The sequence below is a fragment of the Calypte anna genome, chromosome 17, assembly GCF_003957555.1.
Source record: "Calypte anna isolate BGI_N300 chromosome 17, bCalAnn1_v1.p, whole genome shotgun sequence".
Lineage (NCBI taxonomy): Eukaryota > Metazoa > Chordata > Aves > Apodiformes > Trochilidae > Calypte > Calypte anna.
Window position 1 is genome coordinate 7,723,688 of NC_044262.1, and position 15,602 is coordinate 7,739,289.

Sequence of the window (15,602 nt, forward strand, 5' to 3'; positions counted from 1 at the left end):
CAGGACAGGAACAGAACTCTCTGCTTGTAACCCTGAGGTGTACACTGATGCACCACAACATCCCGACTGCCAAACGAGTCAATAATGTGTATTCAGGCTGTGAGAGCAGTGAAATGAAAGCAAGCATCCTTCCAGCCATTAATCACCCTGATCTTCCGCTGCAGAAACAATGCCTTCCGATTGTCAGCATTTACCAAACATTCTTCAACTGCTAACCATCTGCAGCTGTAATACAATGCTTTGATTACAAACGTCAAAAAGATAGAGCATAAAATTAACTTCTCCTTATTTAGTAGGTTTAGAGAAATGTGGCTTCACGCTACACTAATTCAGTGCCCTCAGTATGAAAACTCCCCATTATGATGTCTCGTCAAATTAGAGTCAACGATACAACAATGTCATCTCTATCCTCACACAACACTATATTTTGTAATTAAGCAGGACAGTGAAACAATGGCCTTGCTTATAGAGAAAAGGTCAGGAATGCAAAACATATTTTTGCAAGCTAATTGTAAGATGCATGAAGCCAATTATCCCAGTAGCACTGCATATGTCTGAGCAGGAAGGATTTTATAATTTTGCTACATGACTCCAAGTCAAGTCAAAGCCTGAGCTGTACCCCATGGGGCACTGTGCTGTTTGTTTGCACTGTTAGGAAGCTGAGAAGCAGAGAAATGTGAAGAGGGCTATTAAAATAATTCTGGCCTCTTAGCCCTTCCCCTGATGCTTTACTGTGGCTTGAAAAAATTCTAGGAATTGATACAGTCGTTTACTAAGAGATATTTGACATGACCTCCCTGTTCAATTAGGAAGTTAGTTTGAATAAGTAGGATAAGGGGAAGTGTTTATTTCCTTGAGAATGTCAAATGGATTTACCTCGGGCAGCCTCAGATACCAGGGACAGATTCTCATACGTGCAAAAGCCTGAATGTAGTTTCTGGGGAGAGTCAGTAATTTCTTCCCACGTCTCTCCTTCAAAGCAGTTCTCTCTGATTCTACCCTAGCCTCCTAACATAGCTGTTAATTAGCCATCAGTAATTAACTTTCTGGTTCAAGAAATATTTTGCAAAGGAACTCCATTAAAAGGCTGATTTGCATATTGCAGGACAAGGTAGCTTTGATAGAAATGCAGGTGCTGTATGAGGCCAGGCTGGATGCTGACACTGCCCTTGAACCCTGAAGCCACCTCCATTTGTTCCCTGGCTGCAGTGGGAAGAGGGCACAGACATCACCCACCTGAGGAAGCAGACACTGTCACCTGCCCAGTGCTCCTGTTCCTGACGTGGCAAGATGGTTTATTTTACCTTTCAGTTATTGCTGACACTGTTGAATGGTTTCCCTATTTAAACTCAGCAGTGTTTCCTCAAAATATTTTTATTATCCTGAGAACCTGTGGCCCCTGTGCTGTACTCAGCATGCTGTTAGTGCCATCCTTCACTGTGCACTCACTATTCTAAGTCCTCCTACTTAGAAAGCTCCAGTGGGTAATGCCATTTAAGTAAGGAGCCAGAAGAGCCAGCAAGGTCTCTTCACACAGGTCTGAAAGCTTTTCATGTGTCTGGGGCTGCCCGTGTCCCAGTTCTGCAGGATGAATCATTCCTCCATCCAAAGGCAAGTGAGAGACTTCATTCTTTGTAATGCAGCACTCACCATGTTCTCATCAAACGTAACCAATTTCATCATGCCTAAAAATATTTGGCATATCAAGTTTGCAGGGAATAAACAAATGGTAATTATACCTAAAAAGAACTCACAAACCAAGTTTCCTGTAAGAGTGCAGACGTTCCTAAGTTATGGATGCTCTCCTATGGCATCAAAATAACCTTTAAGAACATTTGGAAAGCCATGGAGCAGACTGCATTAGCACGAGGTCAGGAAAGAAATGAACTGCAGGCCAGGACTGGGACACTTTTTCTCCCCCCCTGTGTGTTATAAGAGAAGTTTTTGATAGGATTAAAACCAAAAGTAGTTTAAAGAGGAAGTAGCAGCAGTGTAAGTTGTGCTGGTAAGACACAGCTGTACCACTTCCAAGGCTGAAGCTCATTTAATAATCAACCATATGCTCAGACGTTTGTAGTGCCAAGAAAAATCTTAAATAGAATGTTATCTTCTGGAATTATGAAAAAAAAAAACCATTGCAAAATAATAATAAATGTTAGTAATTGAGAGTCCCTAAGCATTAAATGAATTCCAGGTGCACTAAGGAAAAGTGTCCCAAGGAATGATCAGCTGGGGATTCTATCCAAACACAGAGTTGCAGAGAGTGCCCAGTTTCCACCAAATCAGGAAAGTCTGAAGATATTTGTCCCATAAAGTGATACTGTGTCCCTGCCCTCCCAGTGCCCATGTAAAGTCACAGCAGAGGAGATGGCACCAAGGTCATGTATTTAAATTAAGAAGAAAAAAAGCCAACACCCATATAAACCAACTTTCTAAATTCCTGACAAACTGCCAGGAACTATTTTTTTAAATGTGATCATAATGAAGAGACAGCAGTGACTGAAAAGGTCCCTACCACAAGAAAACAATCAGAAATGCCCTAACAAGAATAATTAAGAACCTCAGAATGATGTTCTCTCAGTTCTCTGGCTCCCTGTGCCCAAAGCCCAACCCAGAAACTTTCTCCAGCACAAATTTTGTAGGAGTAATGTGGGTCCAATTAAGAAAAATCCATCTGCCAAATGCTTGATTTTTTGTGACTGATTCCAGAGAGGCTGCTACAAACATTCAGTGCTCCATGATAAAAACTTTGTCAGCTGCTGTGATAAATCAGGATGCAGGAGACATAGTTAGCAAAAAGCCACTTTCAGGGAACCCTGTTTAGCTCTAACAAGCAATCTCATCAGCCAACAACTTGAAAGGAGCACTTGCTTCACAATCCTCCTTTAAATCTCACATTTCCATAAACTGATTGTACCAGATTAATCCACCTCTCATATAGAATGCTACTGGTTATTCTTAGTCTGGTTTTTGCTTCCTGTATTCATGGTCAATAATTTTATTACTGTTACTGTAACAGGACTCCCAGAATGAAAAGGATTAGCAAAACTGGACTAGCAAAACACCTCCAGTGTGAAACCCATGGAAATGCACTGAAGTTACTGCAAAGCCCTTATTGTACATTTATCACTGGTAAGGTCTCTCCTCAGTCTACATAAAATCCACTAGGATGAGAAACATCCATGTTTTCTCTACAAACACAAGCTCTACGTGGCTATAATCAGTGGTTTTTTTCTAACATCCCACTCTGAGCAGTTCCTCAGATGCTCTCTATAGAGAAAAAAGAAAGGTTGGCCAAGGTTTTACTGAACCAGAACCCTCAATGTTTTCATAGTTGCTCCCAACATCCAGGCACAGGCCATGGCAGAACTGCAATGGCCATGGGACCCTGGGAGGTGGCACATCAACCCACCAAAGAGCCTCCACCATACAGATGTTTCCCCAGGAGGCAGAAAACAGCTTCCTAGGAGCAGCTCTGCAAGACTCCAGCAGCACCCTGGAGTCTGGAAGCTCTCCTGGCACAGCAGTGGCACAGGGACACTCAGCTGATGTCACTGAGACATTCTGTGACTTTCCCAATGTTGATTGTAATTTCCTTGTTCACCTTTGTTACCTCACTAGTGTAGGAGGCAGTAACTTTCCATTTTAAATGTACAAGATATATTTAAATGCAAGCATCAATCAAACACAGGATAAAAAGCACAGATATGTTTGACTGTATCCTCTGGTCTGTCCCACATACATGCCACCACCACCCAGCCATCTGTCTGTACATGTGTGTGAACATTTCAGATATCCACAGGCACCTGCTGTACATAGCAGGATAAACAGGACAGGCAAGAAAAGGAAAAATAAGGAAATTAAGAGGCATGCCATGGTACCAGTTTAGATACACAGAAGCCAGGTAACAGAATCATGATGATCTACTACAGCTCAATATTTCAACTTGCAGTGTTTTAACTGCATTTATTGCACTACTCATTTTTGCTATGGCATCTCCTACAAAAATTCTACAAAGCTGCAGAAGAGAAGGGTGTTATAATTGTTATAATGGGTATTTCCATGAGGAAAGGAGCAGTTCATGAACAATCAGCTCGGATACAAGATGGAGTCAAGAGTCAAATATTTAAGAGGGAAATATTCCAATACCAGCTGCTGCTTTGAAACAGTTACAGGATTTCAGGAAAGACAAGGAAGCAGAGCAGAAAATGCATGAGAGTGATCTAAAAGTCTCAAGCCCTTTCACATCCTCAGGTGAGCTCACTGTGCATTTTAGCAGACATGGATAGGAATACTGAGGAAGATAAAATTATCCTCTGTCACCAAAACCTCGATGCATGACTGAGAAGCCCAGCTGCTGCTTTTTTTTTTCACCTCTCTGAGAGCAACAGTACCTAAGGCCAAGACCTCCCACAGCAGGATTCTTGCTTACTTTATAGATCTGCCACTGCTACAAAAGCTCGGGGACTAAAAGCTTGCTGTCAAAAGCTACTGAGTGTCAGAGATTTTCCTCCAGCTCATGGCCTGCCTCTGTATCACAGATGAAATGTATTTCTGAGTGACACCTTTCATTTTCAGTTTCTAAATACCCACATAAGCAAACCCCTGGGTCTTGCTCAAGCCTGCCAAACGCTGCCTTTCCTCTAACCCACCCTTTAAGCTCTCCACTGAAAATGCAAGACAGCCACAAACTGAATCCCTCTAAAGAAAGTTGCAGTAAATCTGGCTCTGTCTGGAAGGCCACAGCCCAGCAAGCTCCAGGGCTTTGGGCTGGGAGGGCAGGGAGATTACAAAGCTTAATTTGGGAAAATGGCTGCAGGGCTGGCCAGAACAGTTAATTCCTGCATCCCATACTGCCAGCTCCCAGAAACAAATAAAACTCATCTCAGTGAAAAAAAGAAAACAACAAAACCAACACATTGTTTAATTTGCCTGTTCCTGGGCTGAAGCAGCAGCACTGTGTGCAGATTCCCAGCTCCACTGCCTGCTCTTCCACACGGAACACACTGCCCTACTTCGAGCATTTGGGAAAACTGCAGCACAGGAATCAAATCAACTCTGCCTTCCCAGACAGTGACCCTGAAATATTGCTCTGCACTGACCAGCACAATCATTTGACTTGCAGCATCCAGAAGGAATACGTTTAGGAGGCTGTAATAGGTCAGGTAAGGAGAGGTCCTGCCCGACAATTGTGATCTGCAGGCTTCAGAAATTCACAGCCTCTCCAATGAATAAGTAAGTACAGGTAAAACAAAGTAAAAGTTGTGATTGCTTTTAAAAGTGAAACACTCACTCAATGTACTCTAAAGTACCCTTGTGGTATTTTAAAATGCCACTTCTACAAACCGGTTACATCACAGTTTGTCCAATCTGGCGTGCTTCTCAGACACAGACTTTTCTTGGCACTTGAATACTTCAGTGTCATTCCCCAAAATTCACGTAAGGTGGAAAGATCTTCCTTTTGGAAGCAAACCACTAGTTTGTTTCTGTGGTTGGTAATGAAGTCTGTCTCACTCACCCATGACCTTGCTCTGCATGTGAATTCACATGTAAATTCACCTAGAATGCCTGTCTGTCTCAAACACACACTGACACAAACCTACAAGTAGGGAAATACACAGAAACCCACCACAGAGCTCCACTACTTCCTAACGGAGCTGAGGAATAAAACCAAGTCTTGGTTGCCTTGTATTTCACTTGCAATTTGCTGTGATTCTGACCATCCCATGTCAAATGCTTCATCTGCTCCATCTGCACATTGCCTGCAATGTGTCCCTCCTGGCCTGAAAGCTCCTGCCATGGCTCAGACAGAACAAGCAGCTTCGGCCACATGCTGAGGATCCACCTTGCTACACTGACTGCTGAAAATGAGTGTGTGGGGAAGGGGGAGAGAAGGATTTGGGGAGATTATGGTTGTTATTGTTCCATGGTGTTGTTGGTACAGTGTGGAAGGCAGCAATGTTTGCTGTAGTCCAGTGTGTGAGCAGCCCTCCCTCTCCCTCCCTCGCCGCAGCAGTCGGCTCTGGCTGCTGCATCTATGTGCTATTTATATGCTGGTGCATCAACTTAGGATTTATTGGGGAAAAGAAAGCAGAGCAGTCAGGCTCCTCTGAACATGCTATTTAACCTAAAAAGGGAGGGCTTGTATGGTATACTGGCCGACAAATTAAAATTACCCCTCATGCAATTAAGCAAGTCTACTTCTATCACAGATGTGGCACTTGCTCCGGGTAAGATAAGCAAGATATTAACAAGACCTGGAAAAATCAATATCCCCATTCTCTCTTACACACCCTCCTCCTCCCCACCCTCTGAGAGTCATCCCCTTACCTTTCATTGTCCACACTCCTGAAGCCAGGTAAGATGTGCCGGAAGCTGCTGTTCCTATCGAGCTTGGGTTGGCTCTTTGTCCTTTTGATGGAGCCTTTAAGCCGACGGCTGAGGAACCCCTGTGGGGTGAGACAAGAATACTAAATTACAACAAAAAAAAAAAAAGGGGGGGGGGAGGAGAAGAGAGGGGAGCGAGCCCTGAGCCTGCTCTCCAGCCCGGAGCCCAGCCAGGCAATGATTCTCCCTTCCTCCCTTCGCTCCTTCACTCGGGGCTGCCCGCAGCTCCCCGCACACATCTGCTCCCCCTGCCCGCCCCGGCCAGGGCGCTGCGTCGGCGCGAGACTCCCCGAAGCCTCCGTTACCTTGGCAACCATCAGCTCCCATAAAAATACAGTCTGAGAGACAAGACTCGCACATTGTAACTCCTGACGGGTGGAGGGAGAAGGAGGAGGAGGAGGAGAGGCTGCAGCACGGGGCTCCAGCCAGCCCGGCCCCGCAGCACCGGGGCCACCGCATCACCCGCTCGCCGGAGCCCAGATGAGCGGCAAAAAACTCGGTTACCTGCTCCAAAAGGCCCAGGTTTTCAGCCATGGCTGGCAGAACTGGCCTCAGGTGCTTTAGTTACATGTCAAAATAGCCCGAAAAGTGAGCGCATGGGCTCGGCAGCTCCAGGCACTACCTGTGCAGCAGGGAGAGCCCCTTGCTCTGCTCGGGCAGAGATTCTACTCCGCTCTGCCTCCTCCCTCATGGAACATAAGTCACAGCTCCCGTGGAGCTCCTCAGCAGAGCCAGCACTAAACGTTTTAATGGCAAAGCTTCTAATGCGTTATTTGCTTATTGTTAGGAGTTAATGTTCTACATAATCTGCACATTACATTTAATCTCTTGGCTAAATAAGGCAATAAAAGTCTCACGCTGCTGTGGTGTCCAGTATTCACAGCATCTGGGAACAGCCCTAGAGGGTCAAGCATGTTAGTTGGACAAAGTGGGGTAGGATTCTGAAGAAAAACCAGGATTTGGGGGTGAAGCCTAAACGAGTGTTCCTTTACTCACTGTCGTACCAAAGAAACAAATAAGCTCAACAACTGGGCAGGTCCCTGCTCAACCTGGGGTTCTGCCCGTGCTTCTTCCCTTCCCCAGCCCCAGGAGAAAGGGCAAGATTCCCTTTGGACCAAGCACAGATTTTGACATGTAGAAGAAGACGTGGGAAGAACAGGCATGATGGGGACCACACCAGCATCCCAGCCCTACCCCCTGAGCTCTCTGCCATTCCAGGAATGAGTCCCAACAGTTTCTCCAGCCAACCTAAAGGGAGTGGATATAGGTCATGCAGCCTTTAGCAGCTCCCTTCTACAAATTAATACCCTATACGGTCTTGCAGGAAGATAATCACAGCCTAACTTGGTCTCTAGCCTGTCATTTGTTCCTGCTGTTTAAACACTCCTTCCCCACCTCGGGTATTCGTGGGTCACATTATGTCTTTTCTCAGGTTGCAAAATTTCCTGGGGCAGTCTGCATGGCCCTTGTTATGGAAGTGACTTTCCTGTTTGTGAGTGCATTAAGAATTTGAAACATCTAGATAACCAAAGGTGTTTCTCATTTATTAAGTGCCACTTTACTTACAAATGAGGTATGCAACATGCATTCATGTGAACTGAATATTTCTCTAGGAGCTACTTGCATGACTGAAATAGCTTGATGTACATAACACAGGCCATCAGGTTATACACGTTGCCATATTAAACAAAGCCAATGCAGAAGATAACAAAGGCCTTGTTAAAAGTGTTTTGACCATGAGAAATACCTTCAGAGAATTTTTATGTACAGAGAAACATGACTATGAAACAGCACATTTGAGGATTTGCATTATCTAGAACATAGCTAAGGTATTTCCACTGGTACCCATTGGTACTCATACCTTAGCCAGCCTCATACCCCTGATATCAAAGTGCTATCAGTCTCATACTCCTCATATCAACCCTTCATGCTCTTGTTCTGCTGGCTAGATCAGGCCACTAGTTGCCTGCTATACAGATTAGCCAATATTTGCTGTCAAGGGAAAAAAAAAATCAAAACTATGCAACTGGCCAAACACCGAATAGTCCCCTGAAAGCCACTTGAAGCTTTGAGCAGAAGCAAGAGACTGGACCTTCCTTTATCACCCACAGCCTGGCCACAAGTATCTCATCATATTATCAAGCTCCTTCAAATCCAGTCACAGCTTTGAACCCTGGACAGGGAATTGATAAGGACAAAACCAAACACTTTCTGCAGTGAATGCTCACAGCTTCCTTTCGCTGCCTGCTATTTCACATCTCGACAGCTATTAGATGGCATGTGCAGGATTTGGAAATTAGAATTCAGGGTTGCAGAAAGCCATTCCTTTCCTTCTGCTTCCCATTGTTTTTACACTCGGTGCTACCAGGCAGAGATCACACTGAGCCATTTTCAGTTTGCAGTGCTAGGGGAGAATGACATGTCAGAGATTTTACTGCTGATAAGTTATGCTGCTATAGCAATACTTTGCACCTCCATGGTGTGTGCCAGAGATCAAAAAGTCTGATGTGAGAATTACCACCTTCTGTAATTTTTAAATGGGGTAAGAAAAAAAGAGAGAGGAGTTGGTCTCCACAAATAGAAGAGATTGAGAAGCTGGCCTGGGGTGTGACCACCATGCTTTCATGCTGAGATCATAGGAAAATCATCCATTTCTTCTTCATTTTTGACTTTAAACAACATTTGATTCTGATCTACAGACAAATTAGGCTAATCCTACCCTATGAACATTGCATCCTCCTCTAGCCTTGCTGCATTCTTGTGAGTTCAAGTAATTAAAGTATTGCTCTGTATATTACATGTTCTTTATATGCTTTCAAGTTTATATTCAGAGCTGTCTCAGGCAGGATTGTGTGCAATGAATTAACTTGTTTCAGTGCAGGGGCCTTGCTTTTCTTGTTTTGTTTCAGCAGTTGTGATGCTGACATCCTCAAGTCTGGAGCACAATTGTTCAAATCAGAGGAGCTGACTGAAGTTGCAGTGTGACACAAAGAACCAAGGCAGAAAAAGAAACCAAACAAATCTCTTTGAGGAATGACTTAATCACAAGCTCTGCTACTTAAGCTGTAACAGGACAGGCACAATTCAAAACAGGACAATTAAGTCTGCTGGGACCTGGGCTGTGTTTTCTTTCATAGTTGGGCAAAGCCAAAATCTGATGCCATCACCTGGCTGCAGATGGAGACAGGTGATGAACTCTCATTTTAATTTTCCCTGCTTATCTATTTTGGATTTTCCAATTACTGTAGACCTGGGAATGATCTCATATTGTACTGTAATATGGGAGTCTTTAAAGTATCATAACACTTTTAAAGCCTTTGTGCAAACCCATCAAGCCTGTGTGCCTTTGAGATACAGGAACTGTGTCCTTCCACACCCCCTGGCCAGGGATGAGAAAACAGGAAAGAAGAGGAGGGAAGAAAGGGAGTGGTACAGAACTGAGGAGACTTCAAGACAGCAAAATCTTGAGCTCTTGGTTTATTAAACATAAAGTAATGATGCAAGTCTGGAACTGCCTCTCACACCATTGATGTCCATTTGCAGTGAACTTACATGATAAAATTTTTAAGGTTCAAAGTCAGCCCCAAGGAAACACAATATATATTAAATTTTGTAAAAAATATAATTCAGTAAATCAGGGTGAATGTATCAAGATCATAATTCTTTCCTGGGAGGTCTTTGTACTTTCTAAGCACTATAAGGAAGGCAAACAGGGAGAGGGGCAAAGTGGGAGGGTCTGAACTGGGAGAATGCAGCTCTAACAGGAGTGCTGAAGGAGCAGCCAGAGCTTCTGGTTTATGCTCTTATCCAAGGACCATGCAGAATAAACATTACAAACACATATCACAGTAAGTAGTGAACAGATGGAGTTATTTTTATAGTTCTTCCATATCTTTTTGTTTCAGTCCAAGCAAATCTCAACTACAGAGGACTCGAGAGGACGTCAGAAATTTTTTTCACTACTCATAATAATGAAAGTGTCATAAATAAGTACTTGCCATGAATATAAATGTGCAATGCAGTATTTCATATTGAGTGTCCTTTTCTTCCAGTATATCAGGGATAAGCTTATAGGTATAAAATTGGGAATAAACCTTTCCTACCATACCTGTCCTTATTCTGGGCTTTAGAATCTTAGTGAGTTTTTTTTTATATATATTAAACCTCTTTAATTCTGGAATCAGCACTGTGAGGGCTTTTTGGGTTTTTTTGGGTTTTGTGTTTTTTGGTTGGTTTGGTTCTTTTGGGTTGTTTTTTTTTGTCACAGTTATGAGGTGACCAAACAGACCTTTCCCAGGCATCCTGTGAACCCCAAGGAAACACAAAGTTGAGATGAAGAAAAGAACTCTTACATCTGAGAACCACCCATGAACCTCCAACCTCCTATGACCTATAGGACCTTAAAACATTATTAAATAGGGATGAGGAAAGCCCCTCTGACACACGAGTGTCTTGGAATTAGGATAGAACCTAAAAGAATGAAAAAAATAGCTGCAAAAACATTGTGTGTACAGTGATAGATGGCAACAGGAACTCCAATGCTAATGCTCCACAAGGTCCTGTATCCGGAGTTAAAGAGTAAACATGGAGATAGAGCACTGAAGAACAGGAGAGGGAATGTCAGTGAGCCAGGGCATAAAGCAGCCCTGGAATGTGAGACACAGCTCATGTTGGTAAGTGCTGCTTAGCAACACTGCCCTTCTATGGCAAAAGATTAATCAAATTTGCAGTGTCATTGGAAACACTCGGTTCAGTCCATTTGAAAAATCAGATGAAGATGCACTGAAGTCCCACAGGTCACCAAAGGGACAGTGTTGGTCTGTCTGGGTCGTGAAAACTGGAATTACGTCAAATGAGAGGCTCTGGGGGTTAATTGTGAATGTGGCAAATCTCATGCTTGCAAGTATCAGCAAATCACTGATAGAAAAAGTAATTGCTTCAACATGTAACATCTCATCCTTTCTCCCCCTCTGGCCAATAAAGGATTGCTGCTTATGCTCTATTTTTGCAGAAATTTTACCTATCTTGCTGAAAATGTCTTGGTGGCAGGGTCTTCTCCCATTGCCCTGGAGAAAGAATTACAGAATCTGGCAGCTCTCAGGACATTTTTCCTGATATTCAGCTAAATGTTTCTTTGCAGAATTTCCCCCTGTTGCTTTTCTACCAGGGAAAGTCTCCCTTTCCAGACTCTCAAACATTCACCCTCAGCCAGCACATACTCTCAGTCCCTGACCAAGAGAACTACCAAAAAAACTGGAGCAAGCAGTAAAGCAGCAGAGAACTCGGGAAGTCTCTGGCTCTGCTCCCCGGCAGAACACACACATGGAAGAGGCATTAGAAGAGTCCAAGAGAAGGGATGGAAGTGCCAGGAAGGGTCTAGAAAACACCTGGAGTTCACAGTCATTGTCATTCAGGGATCGCTTGATTCTTTAATTTGGATTCTTTTGTTCTCCCATTAAAACAAACCCACACCACTCTGCCTTATTTGTTCGCAGCTCCGTAATTATCATCCTGTCAACATTTCATATCCGAACAAGACAGATAAATATTCCTTAGGAAGGTAGGAGAAGGGTAATCGAGCAATCAGGGATGAATGATGCAGAAACAGAGACACAGGTGGAATGCAAGTAACCCTGAAGAACAAAACCAGTTATTTACCCAAAGAGAGGAGTGATTAGGGAAAAAAAAAAAAAAAACTGCCTAAATGAAGCCAAGCAAGGGTGTCAGCTGGGAAAGAATTGCAATGGGGTGAAACAGTTCTCTTATTTAACTGGCACAATGGAGTCAGGCAACCCAGAGGGCAAACTTAATTCTTTTACAGATCAGAAATAAGAATACGCCTTTTAAAAGACAGTCTCTGGGAAGATGCTTCACCAAGCTTACTGTCCAAGGAGGGGAAAAATGAGGGAGCACAGGTAGAGGTGGGAGAGCAGGTAGGAAAAACTATCAAAATAGATTTGTCTGGCAGGTCAGAGAAAACGAGTTTGAAAGTAGAAGTGTTGAAGTGATTTGCTACACTGACTACACAGCAGATAAACTGCAAAGCCAGGATTATTTCTCAAGAATGTTTCATGCCCATGCCAGCAGTCTAACCATTCAAATACATTGCCTTGTGTTAAAACAGGTATCAGAGCTCTCCAAGATGAGCAATAAACACAAAGGGGAGAGGAGAAAACCACCTCCATAAATCTGTTTACACAAATGGTCACTTTTAAAGTCCACTTTTGCTATATGATACAAAACAAACTGTTTCATGAGTGTGTTTTATGTGTTCCCTCCCTACTTTGATTTATGGCCTCGGAGCAGCAGGTGGATGTCAGGTTGGATGTGGTCACCAGGCCCCTGCCTACTCCCTTCCCTCCAAAATCTTCAGAGCAGAGCAAATACTGGAAGAAATAACCCCATTTTCCACAATATTGATGACCAGCTCTAAGTCTACAGAAAGGTACCAGCATCAAGTTGCTGCATTTTCATTGACAAATCTTGCCTGCTTTTAATAACACATTTCCTACAAAACCATCTGCTAGGGCAATAAATTTTAAAAAGCAGTTGGTAGATGATATGTTTAGAATAAAAAATTATTATTATCCTTTGAATGCAGGGATTCATTGTGCAATTTTGCAGGAAGGGTTACTCATTCAAATATGAAACTCATGTTTCAGGCAGATGCTCTTGGCTCCAAAGACTCTCACCACATTTCTGAAGCTTAGATTGGAACATTTGTATTCCAGCAATAATTACAGCTGCAATCAAACAAAAATGTTAACTTTTGTAAAGGTAGAGTGGATACCTACTATAATTCTGATAATACATCAGTCTTGCATTTTTCTTTACCTTTCCAGACAACTTATTTTCCAGACATTGTGAAAGTACTTAGGATGAAGCTCATTTTTCCCAAGCTCAAAATTTATGAAAATTAGTGCTTCACTTTGATTCACCTTCTGCTTAAGGCTTGAAAAAAAAGATAACAATTACAATGAAGGGATAACTATAGCACACACATGACACTTGCAGGAGTTACCAGCCTTGCTCTCAGCAGTTTTGCTGTCCTTTGAGACACACAGATCAGACAATTATTTGATTAAGAACATTTAGGACTTTAACAGGCAATAACTTTAGGATGGGGTGGAAGGAATCTTTCTACTTGAAGTTGTTTCACAAAAAAAAGAATTAAGAACTTCAGGGCTTTTTTTACAAACCTGTAAAATAGTTCTCAAAGTCTCCTCTCAATTAAAATAGAAACTGGAGGTTCAAAATACAAACCCTTCCACCTAGAGACTGGAGGTGAGGTCTATATCTGCCCCCTTTATGCAAAATAAAAATGCAAAGCACCCAGAAGTTTTTCCTTTTCAGGTGAAATCACAGATATTCAATCATCAATTTAAACTGAAATGAAAACAGGGCAAGACTACTCCCTGGTATTTTTCTCCACCTTTACTTTTCCTGTTCCTCTTGAGTTTGTACCTTGTGTCTGGGCTTTAGGTTAAGGTGGCAAAGAATGAGCTGTGAGGCAGCAATAACCTGCACAGCTGAAACTCCTGTTTCCTTGGGCACTCAACTCGAGAGCTTGCCAAAGGTATAAATAAAAAAGAATGCAATTCAGGAATTGGAGGAGGAATAAAGTTCATTGCTGTTTTATCTCTGTGTAAAATAATAAGACAGATACTTTAAGTGGCAGATCCTATTTTGGGGTCTTAGCAGTGATTATTTCTTCCCTTATTATTAGCAGTAGATTTGCTATCTTTAAAGCAGAATTTTGTCACCCAGCAGGAAATTTCAGTTCTATCAGGTAGGTTTAAGTCTCATTTATTTATTCCTTAACTGTTTTTTACTAACTTGCTAATCCACAGGGGAGGCTGCATTCAGAGCAGGTCTGAAGCCAGGAGGTCGGTGCCAGCCTGCCCCTTCATCCCACTTCTGCAACCCTCTGCAGGCCATGCTTCCCACAAAGCTGTCCTCCTCTACCTCCTATCAGCATCCAAACTTCAATTATTAATTGTAAATATTTCCCAAAAATCCAGGTTTGACAGCAAGGTGCCTGGGTGCCTTTTTGACCCCCTTGTTCTGGGAGTGCAGTGCTGAGGAGCTCATGGATGTAGGGTATGGAAGCATGATGTGGACATGCTGAGTTACCATCTTATTCCACACCACATCCCTGTCTCCTAGGCATGCTTAGAGAGATGGTGATCCCTGCTCTCAGCTAATTAACTGTAAGTAAAATTAGTACAGAAAGAAAAACTAATCCTAGATTCCACCCAGTCCTGCAGCATCTGCATACACCAGGGGATCACTGGGCTCCCCCTTCCCCTACACTACCTGGATGCCCTGGAAGAGGCTGCAGAGGTCCCAGCACAGCTCCAATGGGAACTCTCCTGCTCATGGCAAGGATGCAGAGTGATGGGGCAGCCCCACAGGTGCTCACTGAAGCTCTGCACCTGCCTGGAACACAATTGGACAAAATCTCCCCCCAGCTGCAAAGGCAGCAAAGGAACCAGCCCAGGCTGTCACATCCTGGGAACCAGGTGGATGTGATCCTGCAAGTGGCAGGAGGACAGGGAGGAGGGGAGGGCAGGCTGATCCCTGGGAATCCCATCCTGCAAAACTACACAGAGCAATTGGGGAAATAAAGACATGATTAATTCTGGAGCTAATTTCCTTGGTGCTTTGAAGAATGTTGCAGGTGAGATAGGATCCACAGTAATTATGGGGGAAGATAAAGACAGGGAAGTTGCTGGCAGAGTGCCAGGGCCAGGAATACCTGAATCCCTCAGGAAAGGCATCACAGCTCATATCATTGCTCTCCCAAAGCATCCCTGACCCATGGCTGCCCCTGTTCCCCAGGAATAAAGAGGGTGGGGAGGATAAACACAGCCTATTCCTTACCAGAGTGCAGCGCCGAGGAAAAGCCACGGTATGAGGAGAAAGTGAATCTTGTTTCCATGGCAACCAAAGTTTGACAAAAGTATAGAGCAATCAATGTCATCTTACCACGGCTGCTTACTAACAGAACCACAGGAATAAAAAGTTATTCGGCTGCAAGTGCTGGGAGGCCACGAATCATCCCGAGCCCACCCGGAGCAGCCCCGCTGCCTGCACTTGGTTTGGAACAACAGTGTCACCACCTGGAGAAACATTCACACAGGAGGCAGCACCAGCTTGGGCTTTGGATGGGAAGAAGCAGCCTCCAAAAAAAACTTCCAAATGATCTAACTTAG

At 43.5% G+C, this 15,602-nt stretch overlaps 1 protein-coding gene across 6 annotated transcripts in view; it reads right to left on the bottom strand.

The window, feature by feature from the left end:
- The window catches only part of DAB2IP (DAB2 interacting protein), a 169,238-nt gene that overhangs the window by 93,610 nt on the left and 60,026 nt on the right, over positions 1-15,602 (bottom strand). For all 6 annotated transcript variants that reach the window (XR_003988251.1, XM_030461028.1, XM_030461027.1 and 3 more), the window contains exon 3: positions 6,331-6,449. Coding sequence is in view for 5 of the 6 variants with exons in the window: in XM_030461028.1 (XP_030316888.1) it covers positions 6,331-6,449 (119 nt within the window). In the remaining variant the exon portion in view is untranslated. The remainder of the gene's footprint in view (positions 1-6,330; positions 6,450-15,602) is intronic.